At 60.0% G+C, this 24947-nt stretch overlaps 1 protein-coding gene and 1 long non-coding RNA gene across 4 annotated transcripts in view; one reads left to right on the top strand and one right to left on the bottom strand.

Moving 5' to 3' along the window:
* Window positions 1–24947, top strand: part of RASGRF1 (Ras protein specific guanine nucleotide releasing factor 1) — a 78053-nt gene that overhangs the window by 23482 nt on the left and 29624 nt on the right. For 2 of the 3 annotated variants that reach the window (XM_027465701.3, XM_027465699.3), the window contains exon 1: window positions 23685–24132. The exons of the other annotated variant lie outside the window; for it this stretch is intronic. In XM_027465701.3, coding sequence (XP_027321502.1) covers window positions 23857–24132 — 276 coding nt within the window. In that variant the 5' untranslated portion in view covers window positions 23685–23856. Of the gene's footprint in view, window positions 1–23684; window positions 24133–24947 lie in introns of those variants that run through there. 3 annotated transcript variants of the gene reach the window in all.
* On the bottom strand, window positions 7257–24034 carry LOC140003437 (uncharacterized). Its single transcript, XR_011812055.1, has 3 exons — window positions 23899–24034; window positions 10649–10843; window positions 7257–10560 (listed from the first exon to the last, which is right to left on the bottom strand). It is a non-coding gene; the product is annotated as an uncharacterized lncRNA (long non-coding RNA).

Below are 24947 nucleotides of genomic sequence, written 5' to 3'. Positions count from 1 at the left end.
ATGGCTGTTTTGGGATGCTGTGCCTGAGCCCCCATCCGTGTGTGCGTGCCAGTGCCTCCGTTAATTATAACTGCTTGGCCTTTAAGCTGCCGATGGGAGCCAGCTGCACAGCAAACCAAGACAGCCTCCCACCACGCAGCCAGCCAGCCTTGCGCCTCTTCAGAGGCAGCGTGGGCTTTCCTGGTGTGCGCACAGTGTGGCGGGGGGTGTGTGTGTGTTGGGGGGGGGCTCAGGCCCGTGTCCAGCAGCCACATGTGAGCAGCAATGGCAAACAGCCTCACTGCAGCCTGGGGACCAAACTCTTCCAGGCAGGAGTGAGATGCCACCGAAGGCAGCTCCCAGCTTGAGTTCCAAAGAGCAAATCCCTCCAAGAGGCTGGCTGCGGGCACTGGGGCCGGGTGCTGGGGGTGTGTGGGTGCTGCTGGGCGCTGCTGGGTCAGCGTGGGCCCCTCCTGCTCCGCCGGCTCTGCAGAGGGAGCCAGTGCCCACAGCAGCTGCCAGCTGGTGCGTGATGCTTGCTCATGAGATGCAGGCAGGAGCTGCAGTGTACCAGCCAAAATGTTCCCCAAATAGAGGAGCTATTAATAGCTGGGCGAGGAGTTTGGGGAGAGGCAAGCAGGCTCTCTGTGGCCAGATTCTGTGCTGGCAGCTCCCTGTGCTGAGCAGAGGCATCCCCCAGCTGCAGGAGGGCACCTGTGCCTCCGAGACCACCGGTGTCCGGCGGGTGGGTGGCTCTGCGGTCCCAGTGCTGGATCCCAGTGCGCTGAGCAGCTCTGTGTCTGCTACAGTGAGCAGAGCCCTGTGCTGCCTCCCCTGGCTTCACACTCACTTTCCCCTGCCTCGGGAGCATTTTTTGCTGCTGCTGAGACCCGGAGGCTGTCTCAGAGGCTGGCTGTCCTCCTGAGCTGACTGCTCCCTGTGCATCACCTCCTGCCGCTGCAGGGAGCATCCTGGGGGCACCAGGTTGTGGCTGCAGCATGGGGCAGCCTGACTGTGTTGGGGCTGGCTGCCTGGTGGGCAGAGGATGCCCATGTTTAGCTGCTCTAGTAGCATGGTTTGAGCTCCTTCATGGCTGTGAAGGGTGGGGAAGCCACGTGTGGGAGGCCAGAAGCAGCCCTATGCACAGCGTCCCATCCTAGGACATCAGCGTGGTGATCACCAGCAGAACACCTTCCTTGTGTGGATCTTGATTAGAAAGAGATGGGATGGGAGGGCACATGGAGCACAGTGTGGGCAGGCTGGAGAGGAGTGGGTGGGTGGAAGCTGGGGAGTTTGTGAGCCTGCCAGAGGCTGAGTTTCCAAATGCGGTTCCTTGAGCAGTGCCCAGGAAGAGCAGGGCTGCTGCCATCTGCTCTGAGCTTAAAACCTGGATGGAGGCACTCGTGCAGTACCTGGCACATCCAAGGGCTTGCACAGAGATGTCCCTCGGGAGGGTGAGCAGTGTTGAGATGTTGACCTGTTCCTAGCCAGCCACCTTAAAATCACTGCTTTAGCTTTGTCCTAGGTGCCTCTGTCACTCCCGAAATGCCTGGTAATAAAGGCTGCTGAGGTGCCTGGTCGGATCTGGGGGTGCTGTGGCAACCAGGCAAGTAACATGTTCTGCCTCTTGTGTATGTAATCGTGAGCTATGTTTTCTCCCTCTCCTTCCAAGACCCAGATTTTTGTGGAATAATGCTGCTGAGCTCGGTGAGCTTCAAAGCAGGAGCGGTGGCTGCTGACCCCTCTCCAGGTACCCGCGGGGCTGTGAGTGGCACGGCGCAGTGCTGCTGGCTGGGCTGGGCTGGCTGCAGAGCACTGGGACACCCGCTCAGGTGCCTGGGAGGAAGAAGTGCCTGGCGTGCTGCAGACAGAGGGGTTTATTGCAGCTGACTGCAGGCCGAGGCAGCAGCTCGGTGTCACTTTGAGATGCTGCAAATGGCCACGACGTCTGCGTCTCCTGGCAGGAGGTGTCTGCGGTAGCTGCTCCCACCAGGTAGCCAGTGGTACACCCCCGAGGGGGCAGCAGGGACTTCCAGGGGCTGCATTCCCCACCTGGGGTGTATCGACCGCTTCACGACAGTTGTTGGTGCCCTTAGCTCTGAGGGCTGGGCTGTCGGCTGGGCTGCGCTGGCACCGTGCGTGCTGCTACAGCAGGGCGTGCGGCAAACATACCAGGAATGCATAATGAGATTAGATTTGACAACCCATCTTCCTGGGAACATCTCTGTAATCTGTAATAAAATGAGATCAGCCAGCTGGAATTGCCACTCAGCTCCTGCTGAATCAGAACGCATTTCTCACGCCGGCCGAGCCTCCCCAGCTCCCCGCGTGAACGCACCGCGCTCTGTGCAGGGCCCCGAGGTGCCCTGTTAGACAGGAGCCAGGGGCTGCTCGCGTCCCCTGCTCGATGCAGGCAGCAGAGCTCTTGGGCTCTGAGCACAGTGATGTGCCATGACTGTGTCTGGGGTTGCAGGCTGCCTTTATCCTGGTTGATTTTTACCTGTGAAAGCAGGTTGTTGGTGCCAAAAGGCATGGGGTCGTGCTGGCACTGTGCAGGTGTCTCACCTGGCAGAGGTGAGACCTGGAGGCATCACAGGGGGGCCCTGCCTGCTGGAGGGCTTTCTGCATGGTGGGGAGGAGGTGCAGAGATGGGGCCGCCTGCAGGGAGCCAGCTTTGGGCCAGGTTTTGGCCAGCTCTGCCCGCAGGGCTGCGCTCCCCAGCCACCAGCATCCCCTGGGCTCCGTTGGGGCTCCACCTGGCGCTGAGGCCTGGGCTTCATCCCAGCTGATTTGTTCATATTCTGGCTGTAGTCAGTGGGTTTTGTGTGTGTTTTATTTTTTATTTTTTGAGGATGGGACCGTCTCAGCTGGCTAGAAAGCCAACACACAGGCTGTGAGGATGTTTTTTTAGGACAAATGGTCGGGGATGACCTGGACGCATTCCGTGTTTCTTGCTCTCGATCCTGTTTCCTTGAAGAGCGCTTTCCTATTTTTGTGTTCTGTGGGGTTTTTCGCCAGGTTTCCTAGGGAAAGGAGGCATGCGTAATGGCAGTCCATCTGCCCGTCTCCCTGCGGGGGACAGAAGGCGCAGCGCTGCGGGGTGCTGCGGGCAGTGGGGCCGGGCACGGGATTGCTGGAGTGGCCGCCAGCCCCCACAGCTGAGGAGGGACCCGCGCTGTCCCCGGGGGCCACAGGTGCCACCGTGCCAGAGGCAGAGCTGCCTGCAGCTCAGCAGCACAGCCGTCCTTGAAGGGTTAACATTTCTGTAAGGATGTTCCATTTTCTAACTACACACCCCCCGCTGTGTTCAATGAGAAATGCAACGCTTTCTGCAAATTTGCATTGCTTTATATTTTGCTGTATCTTTTAAAAACTTGATCAGAAGCCTAAAGGGTACAATTAAATTAAATTCCTGTCTGAGCCGCGGCTCCTGCAGCACAGGAAGGTGCTGGGTTTACTTTAGGTGCTGGTTTAAGTCCTACTCGTTGGCGCTAATTTTGCCCGCAGAAACGGTGCCTCCTGGAAGTCCTCAAGGACATGCATGGAGCCGGTGATGAGCCAGGTAAAAAGCAGCACGTAAGGCACACCTGAAACAGGCTGTGTGCGGCCAGACCCCTGCCGGGGCTGCCCCAAGCCCACCCGGGCAGAAAAGCCCTGGCACAGCACTGGGGGTAGCGTGAGCCCCATGGAAGCTGGGTATGGCAACATCACCGGTGTGCCGAGCGGGGGGAATTAGAAATGTAGAGGTATGGACACAGAACGCTGTCAGTAAATATTTCAGTTTAATGTTGCTGCTCTTGGTGTTTCGGTCACATCCTTGTCACCAATCCCTGAGCAGGAATTTTGTGCTGGTCTCCCTGCGGGGTCCTGCAGCAGGGCCACCCCGTGCCCCTCCTGTCCCAGGGCAGACAGAAGTGTCCCCAAACTCCCCGTTTCTTAGTGTTGGTGCTCCCGTGGTGCTGGAGCGGGTCAGCCCCGGTTGTCTCCTCCATGCTGGTCGTGGTGCTGGGGGCACAGACAGCTTCAGGTCCCCCCGTGGTGCCACGTGGGCTGGGGACACAGCAGGGCCAGCGGTGTCCGGGTGTGAGCCTCGGGCAGGGCACTGGGCACGGGGTGCTCCCTGCCCGCTGCTCCTCTTCCCCCACACCCAGTTGTCACCAGTAGCTCCCACCTGGGGCTCACGGCCCCAGCACCCCCCGGACACGTGCATCATCTCCCCAGCCCCTGCTATTCCCACCTTTGTGAGATCTTCACTCCAGGACTAATTAATTTTTAATAATATGCAGCATGCTTGTTTTCAAAAAAAAAAAAAAAAAAAAGTAAATTAATTTGTAAACCATTTGCGCTATTTTATCTGTCACTTAAGCTTCTGGGATTTGCAATTTTAATGCATTACATCAGTTAATCAAAATTCTCTTCCAGCAACAGTTTTAATTAAACCCACTTTCACTCTTTTTTGCTAATTCAATGCTGTAGCTGAAGGCTGCTAATTAGATCATGATTTTTTTTGTTTTACATTCACCACTTACATTACAGAGCTGCAGAAGGGGAAGGAAGGAGGAGCACGGGGAACAGGGGCCAGGGCAGTGCCTCCTGTGGGGCCGGGGCTCAGGGTTGGTGGGGTCAGTGCCGTGCCAGGGCTTTTCCTGAGGGCTGGGCACTGGGCTCGTGCCCCGGCTGCCTGGGAGGGGGCCTGGCCCCACGTGCGTGAAGATGAGGGGTGCTGCAGGGCATCCCCAGCTTGGGGAGAGGGAGTGCCAGGGGCTGGGGGGCTGTGGCTAAAGAAAACCTGGGAGAATTGAATGGAAACAAACCCCAAAAGACCCCCACGCTCTTACAGGCTTAAATGTAAAACTCCTGACAGTGAGGGTTGGGCAGTGGTGCCCCAGTGGCTTTCTCTGTTCAGCATTAGCATCGATGGCTTCTTGTCCTTGTTATTTCTTGTTCCTGTTCCCAATGTTTGGGACCCAAGTAACACTTCTTGGTATTTTTTTTTTTTTTGGATGCACCCAGGTGTGCGCAGTGATGCTGTGCTGCAGCAGTGCCGGTGTGACCAGCGCTGCTCCCTGAGCATCTAGGGGTGGGCATGGGTGGCCTTGTGCTCGGTCTGCTCTCAGCAGGGATTTCTGTTGGGGATTTTTCTTCTATGGCTGCAGCTGCCTCCAAACAGCAGGGGGTGCCCGGGCCCGTCCCGGCAGCGTTGGTGCCCTGGCAGGGCTGAGCCGTGCTGGGGGTTGCAGCCCGCTGGGCTCCCGGTCTCACAGAGCCACCTGCAGCAGGCTCGTCCCTCCTCTCCCACCAGCACGTCCTCCCTGCACGCCTCCCCCAGCATGGCAGTGCCAGCAGTGCCAGCTCCCCCTCGCCCACGTGCCCATCTCGGCGAGGCCCTGGGAAATGTTCCTGCACTGAATCACGCCTGACTGCCAGCCAAGCCCTGCGCCACTCCTCGTGCAGAGTGGGGTGGGCTGGATCCGTTCTGGGGCCGTGCAGGTGGGAGTGGGAGGCTGCAGACCCCCGCTGGGGAGCTCCTGGGTGTGCCGGGGGGACATCAATCCCCTTGGTCGTGCTGGTTTTGCCCAGCTCGGGCTCTGCTGCTGATGAGCGCTGTACCTGTGGCTCCTAAAGAAATACCCATCAGAGGGGGCCAGCAGCAAAACGAGGCATTTTGCTGAGCATTGGGGCTTGGTTTGCTCCCTGGGGAGGGCAGAGGACCCCCAGCTGCTGGCACTGCTGGCCCCGTCCCTTGCCAGGTCCTGGGCAGCCCACACCGAGCAGGGTCCAGGCTCTCACCCTGTGCTTTTCCAGTCGTTCCCTGGCTGTGAGCAGCCCCCACAGGTTTGGGAGTAACCCCCTGTCGTGGAGTAACGTTGTCCTGGTGCAGGCGTTGCACGGAACTTCTGAAGCAGCAGCTTTGTAAAATTATCTGCTGTAATTGCAAACCCTCGTGGCGTCCTGACATCACAGCCTTCTTATTACAGACACGGCTCCTTCTCTTTCGGCTGAATTTCTAAATCCATCCCTAAACAAACAGCTCTGCAGCAATTGACACCTGATCTGTTATTCAGATCCAACAGCAATATCTGCTCTGACAACTTGCTAACAAGCTTCTACGACAACAGTCAACATTGAGATAAATGGCTTTGACAGGCCCTCACTAAATTAGCAAATGTAAATGCGATCCAAAACGCTGTCCTGAATCCATGGTAGTCTTTTTGTGGCAGAGACAAGCTAAATATATTATTGCCTTTGCAAGCTGCACGGTGTATTCGCACCGTTTTGGTGCTCCACAAACAACCCCGTACCTGACCCCAGCACACGACGCTCCGCAGTGGCTCCTGTCCCTGTCTGCTCCTCTTGCTCCATCAGGGGGGCTGCTGGCATGGCCCCTGGGTGGCCGTGCAGCCCTGCCAGCCCCTGTCCCCAGCCCTGCCACGCGCCCAGCTCCAAAGCAGCTGGGCTGAAGGCCGAGCAGACCCCGTCGGGTGATGGAGCTGTCTCCCTGCCCCAGTCCCTGGGTCTCTCCGGGACCACAAAGAAAGCTGTGCCCTGGGGTGAGCAGGGACCCCAGCCCCGGTGCTGGTGCCTCCGGGGGTGAGGAGGAGCTGGTGGAGGTGTCCCCTGGAGGAGCTGTCCTCTCCAGGCGGGGACACCCACTGCTGCTGCGCCTGCAGGTTCAGGGCATTTGGGGAGCCAGAGGTCCCTGCACCCCCTGCTCGCTGGTACTGCGCCCCGATGGGCAGCGGGGCCCTGCCCCAGACCCAGTTTCTCTCTAGATATTTGCTTTGCTCAAGTCTCGGCCATTTTTTGAGTGCATTTTAATTAGCCAAGGTGCAGAAATGCAGGGGTCATATTTACACCTCCCCCGGTTCTGTTCCAGTCCCGTTGTTCCCGCTAATTGTGCGTACACACGGAGATCAGTCCAACGGGTAGCATTTGGCAGCGAGAAGATTTTTAACTTAGAAAATGGAAAAAAAAATAAAATGATGACAAGCTTATTTATTTGTGCAGCCAATACTGCTAATTGCTGTATTTTAGAGGCATTTTTGCCATTTACTGAAGTCAGTTGGAACACAGAGACAAAATCCAACGTTTGTGACATCTCAGACAGCTTGGAAAGGCTCTTTCGTATGCAGCAGAACTCAGCAGGCTTGACATTTGAAACTCACTTATTTCACTGCCAGGCAAAACCTTATGCCTTTATACTGTATTTTTCCTGCTGTTTCTCAGTGCAGGAATTCCTACTTTTTCTGGTTTCATACCATTATGAACAGACCAGCTTAAAAAAAAATCTATGCTGTAATAACAAAATTGGCTTTGAAATAGCGGAAATCTGGATTGTCCGTGTGGTTCCAGGCACAGAGGGAGCTCTTGGATACCCACACACCAGCTTTGTTCCTCGCCTATAGTCATGGGCAATGGGAGTGTGTGCAGCCATTATATCACTGTTCTGAACACCTAAAGCACATGAAATGTGAAATTCTCAAAGATTGTTTGATGATTAGCTTTTTTAGAATTAATTCATGTACTAAATAATAACCTCTGGCGTGCTGCAATATGCATCCACGTACAACATTTCCCCTGGAGCGAGCAGAAGCTGCTCTCCAAGCGCTCCCGGGCGGCTGCGCTGCTGCTCTCCAACCCCTCGCCAGCCCTCGGTCCCTTCCCCTCCAGCCCTTCAGTCCCTGTTGTGCTGGGAAGTTTGAAACCCTTCATTTAATGGGACCGGGCTTTATTTTCTCTTCCCTCACACCCGAAGCTTGGCCCCAGCCCCTTTCTACCCATGGAGAAATTCCCCTTCCTTGCAGCCCCTCTCCCGGTGCTGCCAGCTGTGGTGGTGCCGCGGCTGCTATTTAGCTGCTGTTCGTCTTCAGGGATGCCCAGGGCACCTCAACCCCCCCAGCTGGGCTCTGCACCCAGCACCCAGCCTTGTCCTGCAGGGATGGGACAGTCCCAGACAGGACGTGCAGCAGTGGGGCTCTCACGGGCCCCCAGCCCCTTGTCCCCACGCTGGCAGTGGTGCTGGCACAGGGGGACGAGGCCGGTTTGGGTGCATGGCACTGCTGGCACGGATGCTCCCAGCCTGGCCATCCCCTCCCAGGGCTGGGTACAGGCAGCAAACCCTGGGGAAGGGGTGGGAGGTGCTGGGGGAGCACAGACCCCAGCACAGACCCCGGCTGCCCCTTCCAGCGGGGAGCCCTGCAGCCCTGCAAATGGCCCCATGGCCCCACAGCTGTGGCTGGGCACCCTGCACAGCACCGCTCCTGCTCCCGGCAGCAGCCAGGGCAGGGACAAAGCCAGCCCCGGGGGCTGGGGGAGCAGAACCGCTGCTTGGGAAGCGGCAGGAGGGAGCTGAAGGCTAATTAGCCCTCATTAGTAGCTACCAGGTGCACCGAGCTACAGAAATGGGAAGTGCAGGCAGCCTTGGTGTGGGTGTTTCTGGGTCATTTTCTGAAGTAAAAAAAAAAAAAAAAAAAAAGAGGAGGGGGAGAAGTGCTGCTTGGCTTGTGCTGGGCAGGGTTTCATGGGCTCTGCGTTTGTCTGTGGGGCTGCTCGGTGACTGCAGGTGCCGAGAGCTCCCTGTGGGGATAGCGGGCTGTAGCCTGGAGTTCCTCCTTACATGTAAGACAAGCAGGAAAAATAGTGGGCTTCTGTCTGAGGTGATTTCTGCTCTCTGTATCCCAATATAGCCTCACCAGACCTGAGCAATCACAGCGTTTCTTACGTCTGCATGGGATGCTGATGGTTCATGAGGATTCTGCATTAGGGCAAGCTAAAATTTGCTACCTGCTAAAGCAACTGCGAGCGACGAATCAATACCCTGGGGGAAGTGTCTGCTTGCAGCAATCAGTATGGTTCATTTTTTTATTTTTTTTTATGAGCAATTTAGAGGGAAACAAATCGCTGCTCCTGAAGCTTGCAGGTTATGTAAATGCTGGTGGGGTGATCTGGGTTGCACAATAGCTGGGCTGCTCGAACATATGTTTTGATTTGGAGGAGTATAAAGCCAGGCACCTGGAAACAAAGGAGAGCTGGCAGTGGGCTGTGCTGGGGAAAGCAGGCATTTAAGGGCTTCCCGAGGCTGCGGGGAGCAGCGAACTCCGTGGTGCTCTGCATAAAGCCGCTGAGAAGAGCTAACGCAGCCCCGCGTGTGCAGTGGTGTTATGAAAACGGCTGGAGGAGGAGATGGCGTTGAGGCTATTATTGGAAAGCAGGTCTGATTTTGTGTGGCTCTGCTTCAGAAATGATACCCATGGTTGGGAAGTGGTTTGGGAAAGACCCACGAAAACCTCTTGAAGTTAGAAAACCCCGGAGCAGGGCCTCAGCCCGTGCAGACCAGCTGGGAGCTGGAGAGGCAGCGGCTGTGTCCCTGCCCAGGGCTTAGGGCAGCAGCCAGCTCTGAGGGTCCCTGCCAGGCAGACAGCACCTAACAGTGGGCTGGAAACCCGTATCCCACATGGGGAAGGTGGTGTGGTTTGCCAGCCCTGGGCTGGGGATATGGGGCTGTTCCCTGTGCGAGCTGTCGTGCCGGAGGTGCCGTCTCCATCCCTGCTCCTGCCACGTGGCTGTTGTGGGCAGGGGCCTCCTGTGCTCCTACTGCTGGGGGGACATTACCTTGTGTTAAATGGTGTCTGGTGTGACCGTGGGGCAGGAGAACAGCCCCCCCAGGAGCCACTTCCAGGGGTCCCACCACGGGGCAAGGAAGCACCCCCAGGGCCAGGCGCCCCCACTGCTGGGGGTTTGTGTTGTGGCTGCTGACCCTTACTCATTGCCCTGTGCCTCTGGAAGAGCCTCCTTCACACCCTCCCATGGGGTCATAAATCAGCTTTGGGCTTCTCCTGCTAGGACTGAACAGCATTTTGGCTTGGGAGAAGCCAGCTGCTCTAAATGCCAGCTCGCTTTGTGATTCAGTGTCTGTACAGGCAGGCGCAAGGCAGGGAGGATGCCGTTCTTCAGGGCTTATTCTAGGAACAAAACCTCTTCCTTCCCCCTTGGTGGGTCCCCTTAACAAGAGCTCAGAGCCATGTCCTGCAGCAGGGACGTGGGGCTGGGATGTGCCCGGGCTGCCCCCACAGAGCCCGGGCAGCCGCTGGCCCTGGGGAGGTGGAGGTGGCCCCGATGGCACCAGAGCCAGCAGACCAGAGGAGACCTCATGGCAGGGGGCCCTCTGCAGTCCCACTGGCAATGCCCCAGCTCGTGAAGCCTCTGGCATCCTTGCAGTTGCTTTCTGTACCTTTGGAGACGAGCCTTCATTGCTGTGTTTCTGCCCAGCTGCAGTGCTCTGACCCCGCTGGGATGCCCGGCACGCATCCTGCCCTGGTCCTGCATCCCTGCTCTGTGTCTTGGGGGAAAAGCATCGCTCCCTTCACCAGTGGGGCTTGTGGCTCTGTAATGCTATCGGGAATAATAGGATTTAGTAGAAAAATCTCTCATTCAAATGAAATTGATTTGGGTTCCCCCACAGTCCTGGTTTCAATGCACCAGCCGGCTGCTGGAAACGCTTCCTTTGCGACAGAAAATCTATGGGAAAGTAGGCAGCCTGATGAGGTATTCATGGAGATTTTTATCATCAGCTTTTGCCTGCTGGAAAAAAAAAAAAAAAAAAGCACAATCCTTATTTTTAGTGAGCTATGGATACAGCTGTAATAGAGGAAATTTTCTCTTTTCCTACCCAAACCTGCATGTGACAGATCCAGGCGTTTGGTCGCTGGGGTGCCCTTGGGTACCCATCTTTGTGCTGGGCACGGGTGGGTGAGGAGGCAGAGGCTTGGGTCCGTTTACCTTCCCAGAGACAGCTGGAGGTTGGTCAGAGGGGAAATGCTGGCAGCAGGCACCTCTTGGGCTAAGGAGCATGGCATAGGAGGGCCTGGAAACCGAAATGTAACAAATCAGCTAGGAATTGTTTCTTGATTTACTCCGGATTCATCAGGACAACTTAACGAGGCTGTAGGAGATCCTCTGCTGGTAGTGGTGCTGGGGCTGACCCTGATGCTGCAGCCCAGCCTCTCCTGCTGGAGCTGAGATGGGCGAGGTTTTGGGCAGCGCGGGGCTGCTCCCGTCCCCGTGAGCGCTGTTCCCTTCCAGCCCAATGATTCCCGAATCCCAGCCTGTCCTGCAGAGAAAGCACGGGAGTGAATCACATCTGATGAATTTGCCATATCCAGAAGAATCTCCCTGCATTAGCAAATGTTTTGTTTTATTTGTTTCTGCCACCAACATGAAAACATCCTACAGAGCCCAGCATCTGCACCGGCGCGGGTGCCAGCGCGCCTGGAGCGTGGCAGCGTGCGGGCAAAGCCGGCCTCTGCTGCTGTGTTGCTCTCGCTTCTGACCTAAAATGATCTCAAAATGCATTCAGGAGCCAGCTGAGTTCAGCCGCTGCCTCCCCTGGTGTTTTCCTGCCGCATCCCCCCGTGGGCACTGCTGGCTGGAAAATGCCCAGGCTGCGCCCAAGATGTGCTCTGTCAGCAGCAGATGCTTAATCTGATTAAAAATAAACCTGTCACTCTTCTGTGACTGATGGGAGCCTGTTACAGCAAATCCTATTGTAGAATAGAAGTGAGCAATGTGTGCTGAATCTCTGCATTTTCTCCCTGTTGAACTCCAGGCAAGATTTGATCTGCTTGCCGCAAGTCCCAGGAGAAGCTCCATGGCTCATGTGTCTGCGCTCGTTAGTGCCCGTCTGTGAACACAGCTAAAATAACACCCAGCGAGGATGGGGAGAGCGGGGGCCTCTCTCTGCAGGTGTGACCTTGGGCAGCTCGCTCCTGGGCACCTTCCCTGGGTGATGTGTGTGTCTGCAAAGCTGCCACGGAGAAAGAGGGAGAAGTGAGCGGTGTCTGCGCTGCGCCCACAGGGGAGCAGACACAGCCCCAGCAAAGCTTCTGGGGGCCATGAGAAGTGGGACTGGTCCCCTGCTAAACCGAGGGATGGTGGGCGTTGGGCTCGGCACGAGGGGGGTCCTGGGGGCACACACGGCCACAGACCCTCTCCTGGGACAGGTCCGTGCTGGGTGCAGCTCTCGGTGCCTGTGGCTGCGTGGGACCCCATGGGCAGGGGACGAGAGCTGGGGACAGCAGGGCCTCGCCAGGTGCTGCAGCTCCAAAGTCTTTTTTATAATGAGAGGTGGTTAATGAGGCTGGGGCTGACACAGCACTGCCTTCCCAGGCAGGAGAATGAGGGCGCACGGAGGTCTCTGCCCTCTCTCTCAGCTAATCAACCCCCTGATGATGGAGACGTGTTTGCTCTGGGGCGCTGCAGTGATGGGGTGACTTTGCCTGGCCCTGGGGCACTCCCTGGCTGCCCTGAAGGGATGAGGACGTGATCCTCACCTCGGGATCTGCCCCCTGCCACTGGCTGCTCTGCTCAGTACGTGCTGCTGCTCTCCAGGGGTGCACAAGGCTCCTGGCAGGAATTTGGCCCTGGCTGCTGGATGTCTCCTTCTGGGGGCCACTCAGCCCTGCACCAGCACCTGCCTCAGTGGCCGGGTGTCCTTCAGCCAGCCTGGGCAGCCAGGGAGCCGGCCAGCTCCCTGCCCCGGGCACAGCAGGGTGCTGTGCACAAGCCTCGTGCAGCACTGCTTGTGCAAGGCGATGGAGCTGTGCTTGTGGGAGTGGGGCTCTCCACTTGATAAACGTCAGATGCGTGCAGACAATTGGCTTCGTCTGGGCTCTTTGGCTGTGTTTGTGGAGCACTCCGGCTGCAGCGGTGTTGGAAGGATGTGGGCATCTCTGGGTGCCCTTGGTGCAGCTAATCCCCCGCTGCGTAAGCAGCTCACGCAGAGCTGGGTGCTCAGTGATGGGGGTGCCAATGCTCCCAGTGCTGACCAGTTTAATGAACGACATTGGTGTCCTACCCACAGCTGCCCATGCTGTCTGTCCCACGGCTTTGTCGGCTGTAAGGGCTCGTTTCACCCACCCCAACCCAGTGGTGTGGCTCCTGCACCTTGCATCATTGCTTCTTAGCAGATACAGGAGCGCCTCATCGTCTTGCAGATCTGCTGGAAGAGAGACAGGGAGAAACAATTTCTCCACAATGATAAGTAATTAGTTGCTTCCTGAGATCCAGTTATTAAATTCTTAATTAGAGATGGGCTACAGGGTGTAGTAACACTGGCCACAGGCTCCCAGCTGGCAGCCCTGTCCCTGGGAGCACCTGCAGCAGCAGCAGCCTGCTGTCCTTGCTTCTTGGGCTAATCCTGGTGGCCCTGGGGATTATGTGCCCAGGCACGCCAGGCACGGTGTGTCCAGCCCCGGCACAGACTGTCCAAGGTGATCCAGAGACGCTGCCCAGCACCTTCCTGTGCCGTCACCAGCAAACACGCCTGAGCTCAGCAGCCGCTGGCCTCGGGGGCTCTCCTCGGTGCCTGGCTGCCAAAACCTCTTGTGGCACTCGTGCACCTGGTCTGAACTTTCAGCTACCCGCATGAGAGCAGTTCTGCCCTGCTGAGCGTGCAGGGCTGCCTGCGAGGGGGTCGCATTGGAGGTTTTGCAGCAGCCTTGAGGAACGCCTGTCCCGGGTCTGGGTGCTGAGCAGGGGGCAGGCGATGCCCCAGAGCACCCCGAGCCCTCCAGGCCAGGACTGCCTGGCGAGATGCGGGCAGAGCTTTGCTGTTTTCTTTCCTCCCAGCTGCGAGAGCAGAGCTTGGTTTTCCAAAGCATCCAGGGGGATGTCAAAAATAGACTTTGCCAGATCCGCTTTTAGTATTGCTGAATAAAGGTCTGGCGTGCTCTTCAGAGCATGGAAGGATTGGAGCCCTCTTTATCCTTCCGTGAAAGCAGCAAATTGGAAAAAGAGAAAAAAAAAGCCCTTATATATATGTATCTTATCGTGGGGATTGCTAGCCACTGCAATGAGCCCTGATTTACTGGCTGTCTCTGAGGGCAGCTCTGGGACCTGCAGCACAGCCCCGCAGCGCAGGGGGTCCAGCACCACGGCCCCGCAGGCACAGCAGTTTTGGCACCAAGCACTGGGTATCTGCATGCCAGTCCCACGGGAGGAGGGGGCAGAACGCCCCCGAGCAGAGCAGGGGAGCCCCCAGCAGGGTTTGGGGAGCCCCCAGCCCGCCCCCTGCCCAGGGCTCGCCCCTTGCCCAGCCACATCCCGGGGGCTCCCCGCCCGCAGCGAGCTCCCTGCCGCAGCCAGGGCCGTGCTGCCTCGTTCAGCTCCTTCCCTGCTCCTGCAAGTGCCACATTTAACACCTCATCAAGTCTTTAATTGTTTGTTTACTCCTTTGCTAGTAAGATGCAATATTGGTTTAATTAGAGAACAGAAAGTAGCACACTCCTTGGGCGAGCGGAGTTCAGGGGAGGATTTGAGGCTGCCCTGCTCGGCCGTGCCACCACCTCGGCCAGCCCTCTGCTGGGACACAGAGCCCGGGACCCTGCGGGTCCGAGTGCTGGTGCTGGCCTGGTGTGAGGGGCAGGGAATGGGGGAGCTCGGCTCCACCTTCCATTTCAGCCTGAATTTGGTTTCCCCTCTGGCAGGAGGCTTCACCCTGTGCGCTGTTGACTCTGAAGCCTAATGAAGGGAAACGCGGAGCTGCTCCATCCGCAGGTGTCACCGCGCCGAGGCAGAGGGGCAGCGTTAGCCCCGGTCTGCAGGGTGGGGAGAGCTGCCGTGTGTGCTGGGGGGCGGTGGGGAATCCTGCTGGAAACGGCCTCCCACGCCGCCAGCTCCGTGGCAGCCAGGCAGGCACCAAGGAGGCGTGAAGGGGCCTTGGAGGAGGACAAGCGCCGGGTTTCTGCAGGAGCTGATACGACTTGAGTGTTTTGTGCCTGTTTGCTGGAGCTGTCTCCTCGTGCAGCAAATATCCCCGTGTCTAGAACACTGCAGCGCGTTACTGACAGAGCTGAGCCACAAAAGCACGATTTTCGTGGCTCCGCTCACGGCGCGTACCCAGGAGTTACTAAAGTTTCACTGGCTGCGTTGGGACCCGAGGGTGACCTGGAGTGGTTTTACCACCGCAGGGTTGTGGTTTTACCTCCCCGCGGGCAGGGAAGTGTCAGACATGCCCAGTGGCCCCCCAGTACTGACAGTGTCTGTGCAGTGTGCAGGGAGTAAAGGGACTGGGAATTCAGCAGCAAATATTATTAAGTATTTCTGCTTATTGTGCCTCTTCTCCAAATGGGGAAGATGCCCTGGTTCAGCCCACAGTTTGGGCTCTTTTCCTCTCCTGCAGGTCCTCCTGGGCTCTGATGGAGCTGTAGACTCCCGCAGATGAGGCAACTCCATAAAATCCAATCCTGTGCCCGTGGGAGATTTGACAGAGGCTCAGTGCTGCCAACAGCAGCTCAGGGCGTCCGTGCCAGGATGGGCTGGGGGACGGAAAACGTCTGCCACGAGGCCTCTCCCTCGTGCCAAAATCGGGGGGGTCATGGCTCTGCCTAGGGGCTCCCCGAGGCTTGTGGGGGCTCCCCTGGGGGTGCCCAGGGGATGGACGCGTGCGGGGCTGGGTGACCATGGCACAGCCCCGTCCTGCTCTGCTGGCACGGTGGGTGCAGGGCACAGGGTACAGGGTGCCCGCCCGGTGCCGGGTCCTGAGCTCAGAAATGGGGTGAGCGGGGGTGCACCTGAGAACACCCCGTACCTGTGGGGACAGAAGATGTCTTTAAATGTCTATAGCTGTGATTTTCGGGTAGGTTTCAGTGTCCTTGTGTCTGTCGTGTGGCAAACATTGCCACATGGCTCCGACAGGATGGCACAAAAACACAAAATGCGTTTTAGCTGTAGTCCGTTCGGAGATGCTTGTAAAACACTGCGGTTTGTCTCAGAAGTGCCTAAAAATAACATTGGGTTACCAAAGCACTGCTGGAAGTGCAGCAGCGAGCCGTGCCAGGCAGCTGGGGGAGCTCGGCAGCAGAAATGTTTGTGCCCCCGCCGGCGTGGTGCTGGCAGTGCCAGCCCTGCGCCCACAGGGACACAGCCCCCCCAGCGGCTGCTGCTCCCCTGGGGGCTCACGATGAATATTGATGGGTCACACTATCTGATGGCAAACCAGGGATTCATTCCCCGGGTCACGGGTGATGTGAATGTCCCTGTGCGAGGAGTGGCAGCCAGGGGCTGACACTCAGCACCTCGGAGCATCTGCCGGGCTGGCAGTGCCCGTTCCCAGCACTGCGTGCCTCGGGTGCCTGTGCCAGGCGGTGTGGGTGCTGTGCCATCGTCCCAGTGGTGCAGCGTGGCACGGGGACATCCACAGGGTCCCCAGGGTGCAGCTCCGCAGCACTGGATGCCCCCGGGCTGTGTCCCCCAGGGAAATGACTGCCCCACGGGTCCCCAAGCTGATGGTCACGGCCGGAGCACTCAGTGCAGGGATGCGCTGCAGCCCTCGGAGCACAGGAGGGGCAGGGACAGGCTCAGCAGTGTGGTGGCACAGCGGGCGCTGTGCTGCCTGGCCACGCTCCGGCTGGCACTGTGCTGGGGGTTCTCAGCTATCCAAAAAAGACTGCAGCTTCCCGGGTCAGCGAAATGATCTGTGGAGACAGCAGATCCCTGCCAGAGTGCTTGAGCCAGGAGAGGAGGCAAGCAGCCCCGCGGTTTGGTTGTCGCTGCCCTCGCTGTGCCCACCGGGAGGCTCGGGGTGGTGCGGGGCTGAGCTGCCACCACCACCCTGTGGAGAGCAGGACCTGAGCAGGGCTGGTGGTCAGGGGGGAGCTCTGGGCCCTGCCACCCCCGCCCTGCAGCAATTTCCAGTGCAGAGCTGTAATTCCTGGAGCTCCTGCCGGCGCTGGGAAGGCTCCTTCAGCGCAGGGAGCTGCCGTGCCTTTTCCAGGCTCTGTAATTATAATCGCTGCCTGCTTCATCTGCTTTGGTGCTGGCAGGGCCCCGCGGGGCTCGCTGCCTCCCTGCAAATGCAGGTCACCGATGCAAAAACCCCCACCGGGCCCCCTGCTGCTCGGCCCCCCACTCCCTTGCAGCAGGGGAAGGGCCCCAAGCAGGCCTTTACTCCATGAAATACAGAAAGCAGCTCTTTTCTCCCCATATTTCAGGTGAAGGAGCTGGCATCCAAGCACTGCACAAAGAGGAGCGAGGAGCTGTGCCAACAGCCCTCTCTGCGTGCTCTGAAAGTGAGCGAGGGATGCTGGCATAAATTACCACATTGTCATCCCCGGCGCTGAGATTCCCAGAGAATAGCTTAGCAGTTCAAAGGGCTGCTGAAATAATTTTGCACAGCATAATAACAGTTCTTAAGCTTTCCATTTAAAAAACGTCAACAAATATGATTTCCGCAGCGTGGCTGCCTCCCCGGCACCCGTGGGTCACGTGCAGCCGGCCCCCTTTTGACACCCGGTGCAGCTGGGTCAGTTCTAAGTGACAAATTAGCCTAATGAACTCGCAGCATCCTCGTGCGGGGAGCAGCCCTGATTTATCCATCCCTCTCCCCCTCAGCACTTCTCACAAATGTCTCTGCGCCGGCTGCAGGCGGTGGGTGCCAGGGGGGGCAGGACCCGAGCCCCCACGCTGTGGGACCAGGAGGCGTTGTGTCGGGGTGGCCGGAGGGCAGGCAGCCCACCCCAGCCCCGGGCTGCACCAACAATTTCTATTTTAGCCACTAGATGGGAGAGCACTTGGTGATGAAACCGCTCCAGCCTGGATGCCGCGGCGCCTCTTGGAGCATCTCGCGTTTCCTCCTCTGCCGAGTTATTTCAGACTCCTCGCTGCCGAGAGCCGCTCGCTCACAGCCATGTGCACACCCAGCCTGTGCTGTGCGTGTCGCCGAGCTGTTTCCAAGACAATGATGCCACCCAAGGCACCGGCTGCACGCAGGTCCTTGGCACCGGGAAGGATCTGGTGTGTGGGCAGAGGGAAGTCTGCGGATCGCGGGGACGTGGGAGCAGCGGGCGTGCGGCGGGGAAGGGCAGGGACTGCTCTGTGCTCACACTGCTGCTGCTGCGGGGTGTGCGGGTGCCTCGTCCCCCCAGAGCCCTGCAGGCTCCCAGGGTGCCAGCAGTGTCCCCAAGGCACGCACAGCCCCGGGTGCTGGGCAGGCCACGGGCTGTGCTGTCCTTTGGTGGGAGAGGCTGGCAGGGGGCAGGATTTGGCCAGGGAGGCTGCAGCTCTGCTAGCTGAGCTCAAGGTATGGGCAGAAGGAAGGAGAAAGGCAAAACCTGGGAGGATGAGGAAGAGGTGCCAATGAATGTGTGGGATGATGGCTCTCCAGGCAGATTGCCTTCCTCTCCCCACTCCCCCAGGCAACTGGGACCACTGGGGTGCAGCTGGGGAGCCCTGCATGGCACCAGCCCTGTGCTTGACCCAGGGCTATCCCCAGCTCCAGGCTCTGTGCCCCAGCAGCTTTCTGTCCCCGTCCCCATCCCTCGGCACACACAAAGCACCGACACACGCTCCAGCACCGTACCCAAGCTCACGCCCCTCCTGTGCCCCAGGAGGGCACTGGTTTCCCAACACCTCCTGGCGTTCTTCAGCCAAGGAGTCCATGGGCATCTCTAACCCACGTCTCAGATTTGCAAACCCTTTAAATGCTCACAAATAGCGAGTGAAATTGCCAAGGTTCGTCTTGATTGCCCTCCTGGCAAAATGCTTGTTAACACAGCGCAGCACAGACAGGGCGTAAAGGGCCCTTTACGGCCACTGAACACACATTGCAGGGTAAATGCTTGTAAACCAAACCGCTTGTATCCGTGATTCACACGTCCAGAAGCTACGGCTTATTCCTCACTGGAGCTCTGTTCTGGGCACTTATGGCTCTACAGCTTTGCGTGGACATTATTTGCATTTTTACATAATATTATGAGCTGCCTTGCAGGAAAGGTAGGAGGTTGATTCTAGCTCCATTGTGCTTGTGGAGAACCTCTCCCCACAGCGCTTGTTCTCTGGTTTCACCGGCCATCCAGAACAGATGAAGTGCCTGGTAGCTTTCCAGAAGCCTTTGCTTGTGAACCCAGTTGCTGCTGAGGGATTTATAACGGGGAGGAGAAGATGCTTTTCCCACGTAAATCACTCAGCAGATCTGTGCTCCTCCTGTTTATGTCCTGTTTATGGGGTGTGTTACAGACTGAGTCGGTGTTTCTCAGTGCCTGGAGGTGCCCTGTCCCGTACCCTGCCCGGAGGAGCGAGCTGGAGGTGCAGCAGGTTACTGCAAGCACAGTGGCAAAGCAGGAGGAAAATGTACCCAACGAGGAGGGGTGGCTTACAGAGCTGTGGCACACGTGAAGCAGCTCTTTGGCATTTCCACAAGGATCTGCTTCCAGCTCCTTGGCGAGGAGGCTGCCTGTGCCTGCAGATCAGTGCTGCTGGGGAGCAATGGCTTTGTCTGCAGCCCGGGGGAGCTGCATGGAGACCCCCCCTCAGCGTCCCCAGGAGCCAGGTTTTATCTCTGCCCTGGGGCCACCTCTGTTGGGCAAGGTTAAATGCACGGTGCCAGCGACCTGCACCCGCTCTGCCAGAAGGAAACGCTGGATGGGGCCACCTAGCAGAGAGCTGGCTGCAGGAACGTGCTGGGGCGGGTGGATCTGAGAGGGCACTGCGCACCAGCCCGCAGCACTGGCACTGCTGGTGAACACAGCAGATACCCACCGGCACTCTGAAACTCTCTTCTCTCTCCTGCCATTGCCCTGGCAATATTTTTAAGAACACAAAGGACAGAGCATTCGAGCACTGCTGGGGAATCGGATAAAAATCAAGGGCACACTTGAGAGGAGCTGGAGCTGAGGGTGCGTTTCAAATCAGGTTGCTTTGTCCTGTCCCCAGATGCTCCGGTACACCGTCAGCCCTTGCAGGGTGCCTTGAAGTCAATGCGAGGTTACTATTCCTATCCTTCAAAGTTTTCTGCTGAGCTAGGAACAGCAAAGCCCTGCTTGCCTTGACACTACCAGCTGCTGTGCTGTGTCTCCCTGCTACCAAAGCGCCGTGCCCTTGCTCCCACAGATCAGCTCCCCGAGCCCAGCCCTGCAGGAGCAGCTCAGAGCTCCCCGACCTGCACACCAGCACTTTGAAAGCCGGCCTCAACAAAAGATGGGACTTTCAGGCTTGCTTATAAGATTTGGGAGCCCGAGCCAATGGACTTGACTTTGAACACAGCTTGGGCTGATTCCTTTTGGAAAGCCCAGCCTGGGCAGGGTCCAACACGCTTGGAGTCCTCTCTAGCAAGCACGAGCTCTCTGTGCACATGCTGCAGGGAGAAGAGGAGCTCTGGGGGCACAAAGTGAGCACCTGCTCCCAGCACTGAACGTGAATGTGTGCCTCAGAGCAGTGCTGTGTCCTGGGGACAGGTTTTAATGACACAAATGTCAACACCTGCCCTGGTTCCTCAGCCCCCTCTGCAGCCTGAGCTTGATGCCTCTGAGCCTGTCTGTATAGAAAAATGCCCATTTTCCTTTCCCTGGGGGCTCCTCCCGGGGCATCTCACCGCCCTGCCAGGCGAGGCAGCTGCCAGAGCCAGCCCTGCAGTGAGTGTGTTCACACCCAGGTGTTAACGAGCGAGTGGGCAGCGAGCCCCCAGCACCCATCCTGCCTACCCCGCTACAGCTGGGTGCACAGATTAACAGGTTATTTCCTACATTCTAGCTTGAAAGAGGGAGGAGACTGCGAGGGAACTGAATTGATCAGGAGGATGCTGGCATATGAGTGCCTGCCATCAGCTGAGCCAACGTGAGCCCAGCTAATGCAAAAGGTGGAAGCAGGCGCTAAAACCACCAGGAGCCACCTTTTACACAGCTGATTATTTTGGCGTGGAAATAAGAAAACGTGCGCTTCACTGGCACCAGCACCCAGCAGCAGGCATCGAAGGACAAGCAAGCCCCTGCTGCAGTGCTGCTGCCTCCCTGCGCAGGCAGCTCGTGCACAGCCCTGTGCTGCGTGCACCGGCGGTGCCGTGCTCGGCCAGCAGCTGCAGCACCTCTGCTGTCACCCCGTGTGCTCCCCCTGCTCTGTCGGATTCTCCCCTAGAGCCTGTTACAGTGTGCTTGGAGCTGCTGGAGCACAATGTCCCTGCTGCTGCTTTCCCATTCCACGGGGTCACGGCGGGATGGGTGCCCCGTTCCCGTGCTGGCTGCACGGGGCTGTGCCTGCCTGGGGCACAGTGAGCGGCCCCACGGTGCTGCTGCAGTGACTGCTGCTGCTGCACGCAGCTCTACTCGGGCTCAAGCCTGGGCGTTGTGAAGGATGCCCATAGGAACTGCTTTGATGTTTATTAAACACTTAAATGGAGAGAGAAGAAGCTGTTGCAATTAAAATCCTTGGAAATGACGAGAAATCTTAACTCTGGCCAAACTGCTTGTCTCTCCATGGCCACCAGCAGCGGGTCTGACTCTTTGTATGCAGCACAGCTCATGGGAGAAGCGGTGAGTACTTCACCTCTGCTTTCCCAGAGCACAGGGGTCACACTGCAGATGCCTTAGAATCGATCAAAGCAAACGTCACGCTCAAAAAATAACCCTCCTTTTGTTTTGGGAAATCACAGTTTCCATATCTGCGCCAGCCTTGGAAACTATCCGCTGTTTTTTCCATTACCCTCCCTGTCACCTGAGGAGAGTTCGGGTTAAATTGCCGTGTGGCTGGGACACGGGGCAGCTGCATCCCTGCTGTGGGCTCCACCACAGCCCAGTGCTTGGTGCTGGGAGCTCTGCTGTCCCCCAGCAGCCTGCTCGGGCTGGAGGGGCGTTGGGCAGGGGGCAGGGGACACGGCACATCCCCAGCCCCATCCCTGGGGCCAGCTGCTCCCAGCCCATGGGACATCTTTTCCCCTCCTGCTCCACTCTGCCTCTCGGCTCCCCCGGTGTGGGGCTTGGCTGCACGGGGACAGAGCAAAGCCCGCAGCACGTTCCCTGCCGAGCAGGCACAAAAGCAACCCCGCTGCCTGGGGCTGGGTCCCTGTGACAAGGAGCTGTGTGAGACCCCAACCCCGCAGTCCTCACTGCCCTGTCCCATGGTGGTGGCTGCCTGCTTGGCCCCGTGATGACCCACAGGGAAGCAGGAGGGATGGGGGCTGCCTCAGCTCCTGCTCTGGGGCTCATTGATCAGTGCTCGGTTGGCAGGATGGGCCGGCTGTGGGGAAATGCCGTTAGCTGCATGCTTGGACCCATTTTTATCACAAGCAGAGAGGTCGGGTGGTGAAGTGGGATGCAGGAGCTGTGTGACCAGGCTGGAAGAGAAGGAGGGGAGAGCCCTGGGCCACGAGGAGAGTTGGATGTGCAGGGAAGTGCTGGAGCTTGCCGGCCTCTACACACCTGCAACTGGGGTAATGCCGGGAGAACTCGGCCAGGAGGACAGAGCCCTGCCTGTCAGCTGGAGGGGCGCACGGGCACGGGGTGCTGAGGTGCTGAGGGTGCCCTGCTCCCGGCCACTCTGCCCCTCCTGGGCCTGACCCGGCACCCAGCGGGCACCCGCGCCCTGTCCCATGGCGAGCGGCTGTGGGTGCCTGGAAATGGCAGCACCCTTCCCAATTCCAGCCCGTTCCCTCCTGTTGCCATGGCAGCCTGTGACCTCACTGAATTCCTTGGAGATGTGCCAACATTTTCAGAGGAAACAAAGCTAATTAACGCGGTTTTCCTGATGCCCTCCCTGTCTGCAGGGGCTTGGTCACACCAGGCTGGGGTGCGACCCTGTGGCGGTGAGGGCAGGTGGGTTCACGCAGCGCCCCGCAGCCACCCCAGCTCTGTGTGCCCATCACCGTGGGGTCTGACCCACCCAGTGCCCATCACTGTGGGTTTGGCCCACCCAGTGCTCCCAGCAGCAGGCAGCCCCCAGGATGCGGGGAGCAGCGGGGCCCTGCCTGCCCCGTACAGGCTGCGGCTCTCAGCAGCGCCCAGTTTTGCTGTGCTGTGCGTGGCTCACCAGGCCCGCATGGAGAGGAGGGATTACAGGAAAAAGAACAGAAACGAACGGAGACCTTGGCTCCTCTTCTCCCACCTGTGCCCCCTGGCAGTGGCTGTGCCGGCGGCAGGAGCAGGGCTGGAAGGGGGCAGGCTGCTGGAGGGTGCTGCTGTCTCGCCGTGCCGTGCGCCCACCGCAGCCTCAGGGACCGCAGGGGCTGGCCGGACAGCAGCCGCTGGGCACGGGACCGGGCCACAGCCACGAGTGGGGGACAGGAGCGGGGACATCCCGCGGTCAGCAAGGAGCCCTGGGCCAGGTGTGGGGGTGCTTCCCCGAGGGGCCTGAGGTCAGAGTGCCTGGCTGAGCACCCCCCGAGCCCAGCCGGTGGGCTCTGAGGTCACGGCTGCCCCGGGGGCCCGGCAGCCCCGGGGGTCCCACCTAACCGGGCCCGGTGCGCTGGGGCTGGGGGCTCCCCGCGGGCTGCGGGGGCGCTCTGCGGGCGGGCTCCCCCCCTCCCCGGGGTCCCGCTCCGCCGGGGCTCCCTTTACCCGGGGCCCCCTCCCGGCGCCCCGCGGAGCCGCTCCCGGTGCCGGTCGCCGGTTGTCCGCCGGGGCGGCCCCGGGGGAGCGGCGGGTGTGGGGGCTACCGGCCCTGCGCCCCGCGGTGGAGAGGGCGGCTCGGGGGAGCTCGGCGCGGCCGCCCCCGCGGCTGGCGGCGGGGCAGGGCCATCCCCGGCGCGGGGCGCTCCCGGTGCCGCCGTCCGCGGCGGCGGCGCTGGCACCGGCGGGGCGGCATCACGTGACGCGCCGCCCGCGGGGGACGCGGCTCCGGGACGCGGCGCTCCCCCGGCACTGCCGCCGCGGGCGCCGCGGGAGGCGAGCGCTGCGCGGGCACGGCACGGCTCGGTGCGGCTCGGTACGGTACGGAACGGCTCGGTGCGGCTCGGTACGGCTCGGTACGGCCCGGCATGAGCCGGCGCGGCGGCCGGCGGCTCTCCGGGGGCAGCGGGCGCCGCTGATGCGGGCGCGGGGGCTGCGGCTGCTCGGCAGGTACCCGCCCGCCCGCTGCCCGGCGGGGACCATGTGAGGAGCCGGCGGCGCCGCCACGATGCAGAAGGGGATGCGGCTGAATGACGGGCACGTCACCTACCTGGGGCTGCTGGCGAAGAAGGACGGCGCCAGGAAGGGCTATCTGAGCAAGCGGAGCTCCGACAACACAAAATGGCACACCAAGTGGTTCGCGCTGCTGCAGAACATGCTCTTCTACTTCGAGACCGACTCCAGCTCCCGGCCCTCGGGGCTCTACCTGCTCGAGGGCTGCGTCTGCGACCGGGCGCCCTCCCCCAAGCCCTCCCTCTCGGCCAAGGACTCCCTGGAGAAGCAGGTGGGTGCCCGGGGCCCGGCCGAGCCGCAGGGGGATGCCCGGCGGGCCCCGCACCGGCACCGGCACCGGCACCGCGGGGCACGGCCCCGGTCCCCCCCCCCCGGGCTCCACCGACGGGCACCGCGCCCCCCGGCAGCTCCTTGCCCCGCAGCGGAGCCGCCGCCGCCCGGGACCTGCCCACGCGTGACCGCGGCCGGGGATGGAGCGGGGGTGTCGGGGGAGTGGGTACCGGGGGGGCCGCCCGGAGCGGGCACTGCCGGGCCGCGTTGGCGGCGCGCCCCGGGGCAGCGGGTGGGAGTTCGTCGGGGGGGGGGGGGGGCCGGGTGCTGCCCGGAGCCCCCCGTGCCGCCCCGTCACGGCTAATTAGCTGCCGTTAATTGGCGGCGGGGCTGCGGCGCGATGCGCCCCCCGGCGGCCGCGGCCCGCGCTTTGCGCAGCGAGGCTCCACGCGTGTCCGCGGCACGGAGCCGCCTCGCCCCCGCGCTGCCGCTGGGCACCGGGCCCCGGCACAGCCCCGGGTCCCCGCGGGGCCGCTCCATCCTCACCGGGGCTCGGCCGTTCGGCTGCAAAATTCGCCAGCCCGCGGCAACCCGGGGTGTGCGAGTGCACCCACGGGCGTGGGGTGTCCTCTGCCACGGCCGGCCGCGGGTGCAAGGCTCGGCCCCGGTGAGGGAACCCACAGCCCGGCACTGCTTGGAGCAGGCAGCGTGGAAATGGGAGCGCAGTGCTCAGCACGGGGGTGGCACAGGGCCCACTTTCACGGGGATTTCAGCCCGTGCCTGCTCCTTGCCCACGCCACGCTGTGCCTCTGCCAC

Source organism: Anas platyrhynchos, chromosome 11, assembly GCF_047663525.1.
Source record: "Anas platyrhynchos isolate ZD024472 breed Pekin duck chromosome 11, IASCAAS_PekinDuck_T2T, whole genome shotgun sequence".
Lineage (NCBI taxonomy): Eukaryota > Metazoa > Chordata > Aves > Anseriformes > Anatidae > Anas > Anas platyrhynchos.
Note: the sequence above shows the minus strand (reverse complement) of the source record. Positions and strands in the feature narration are given on the sequence as shown.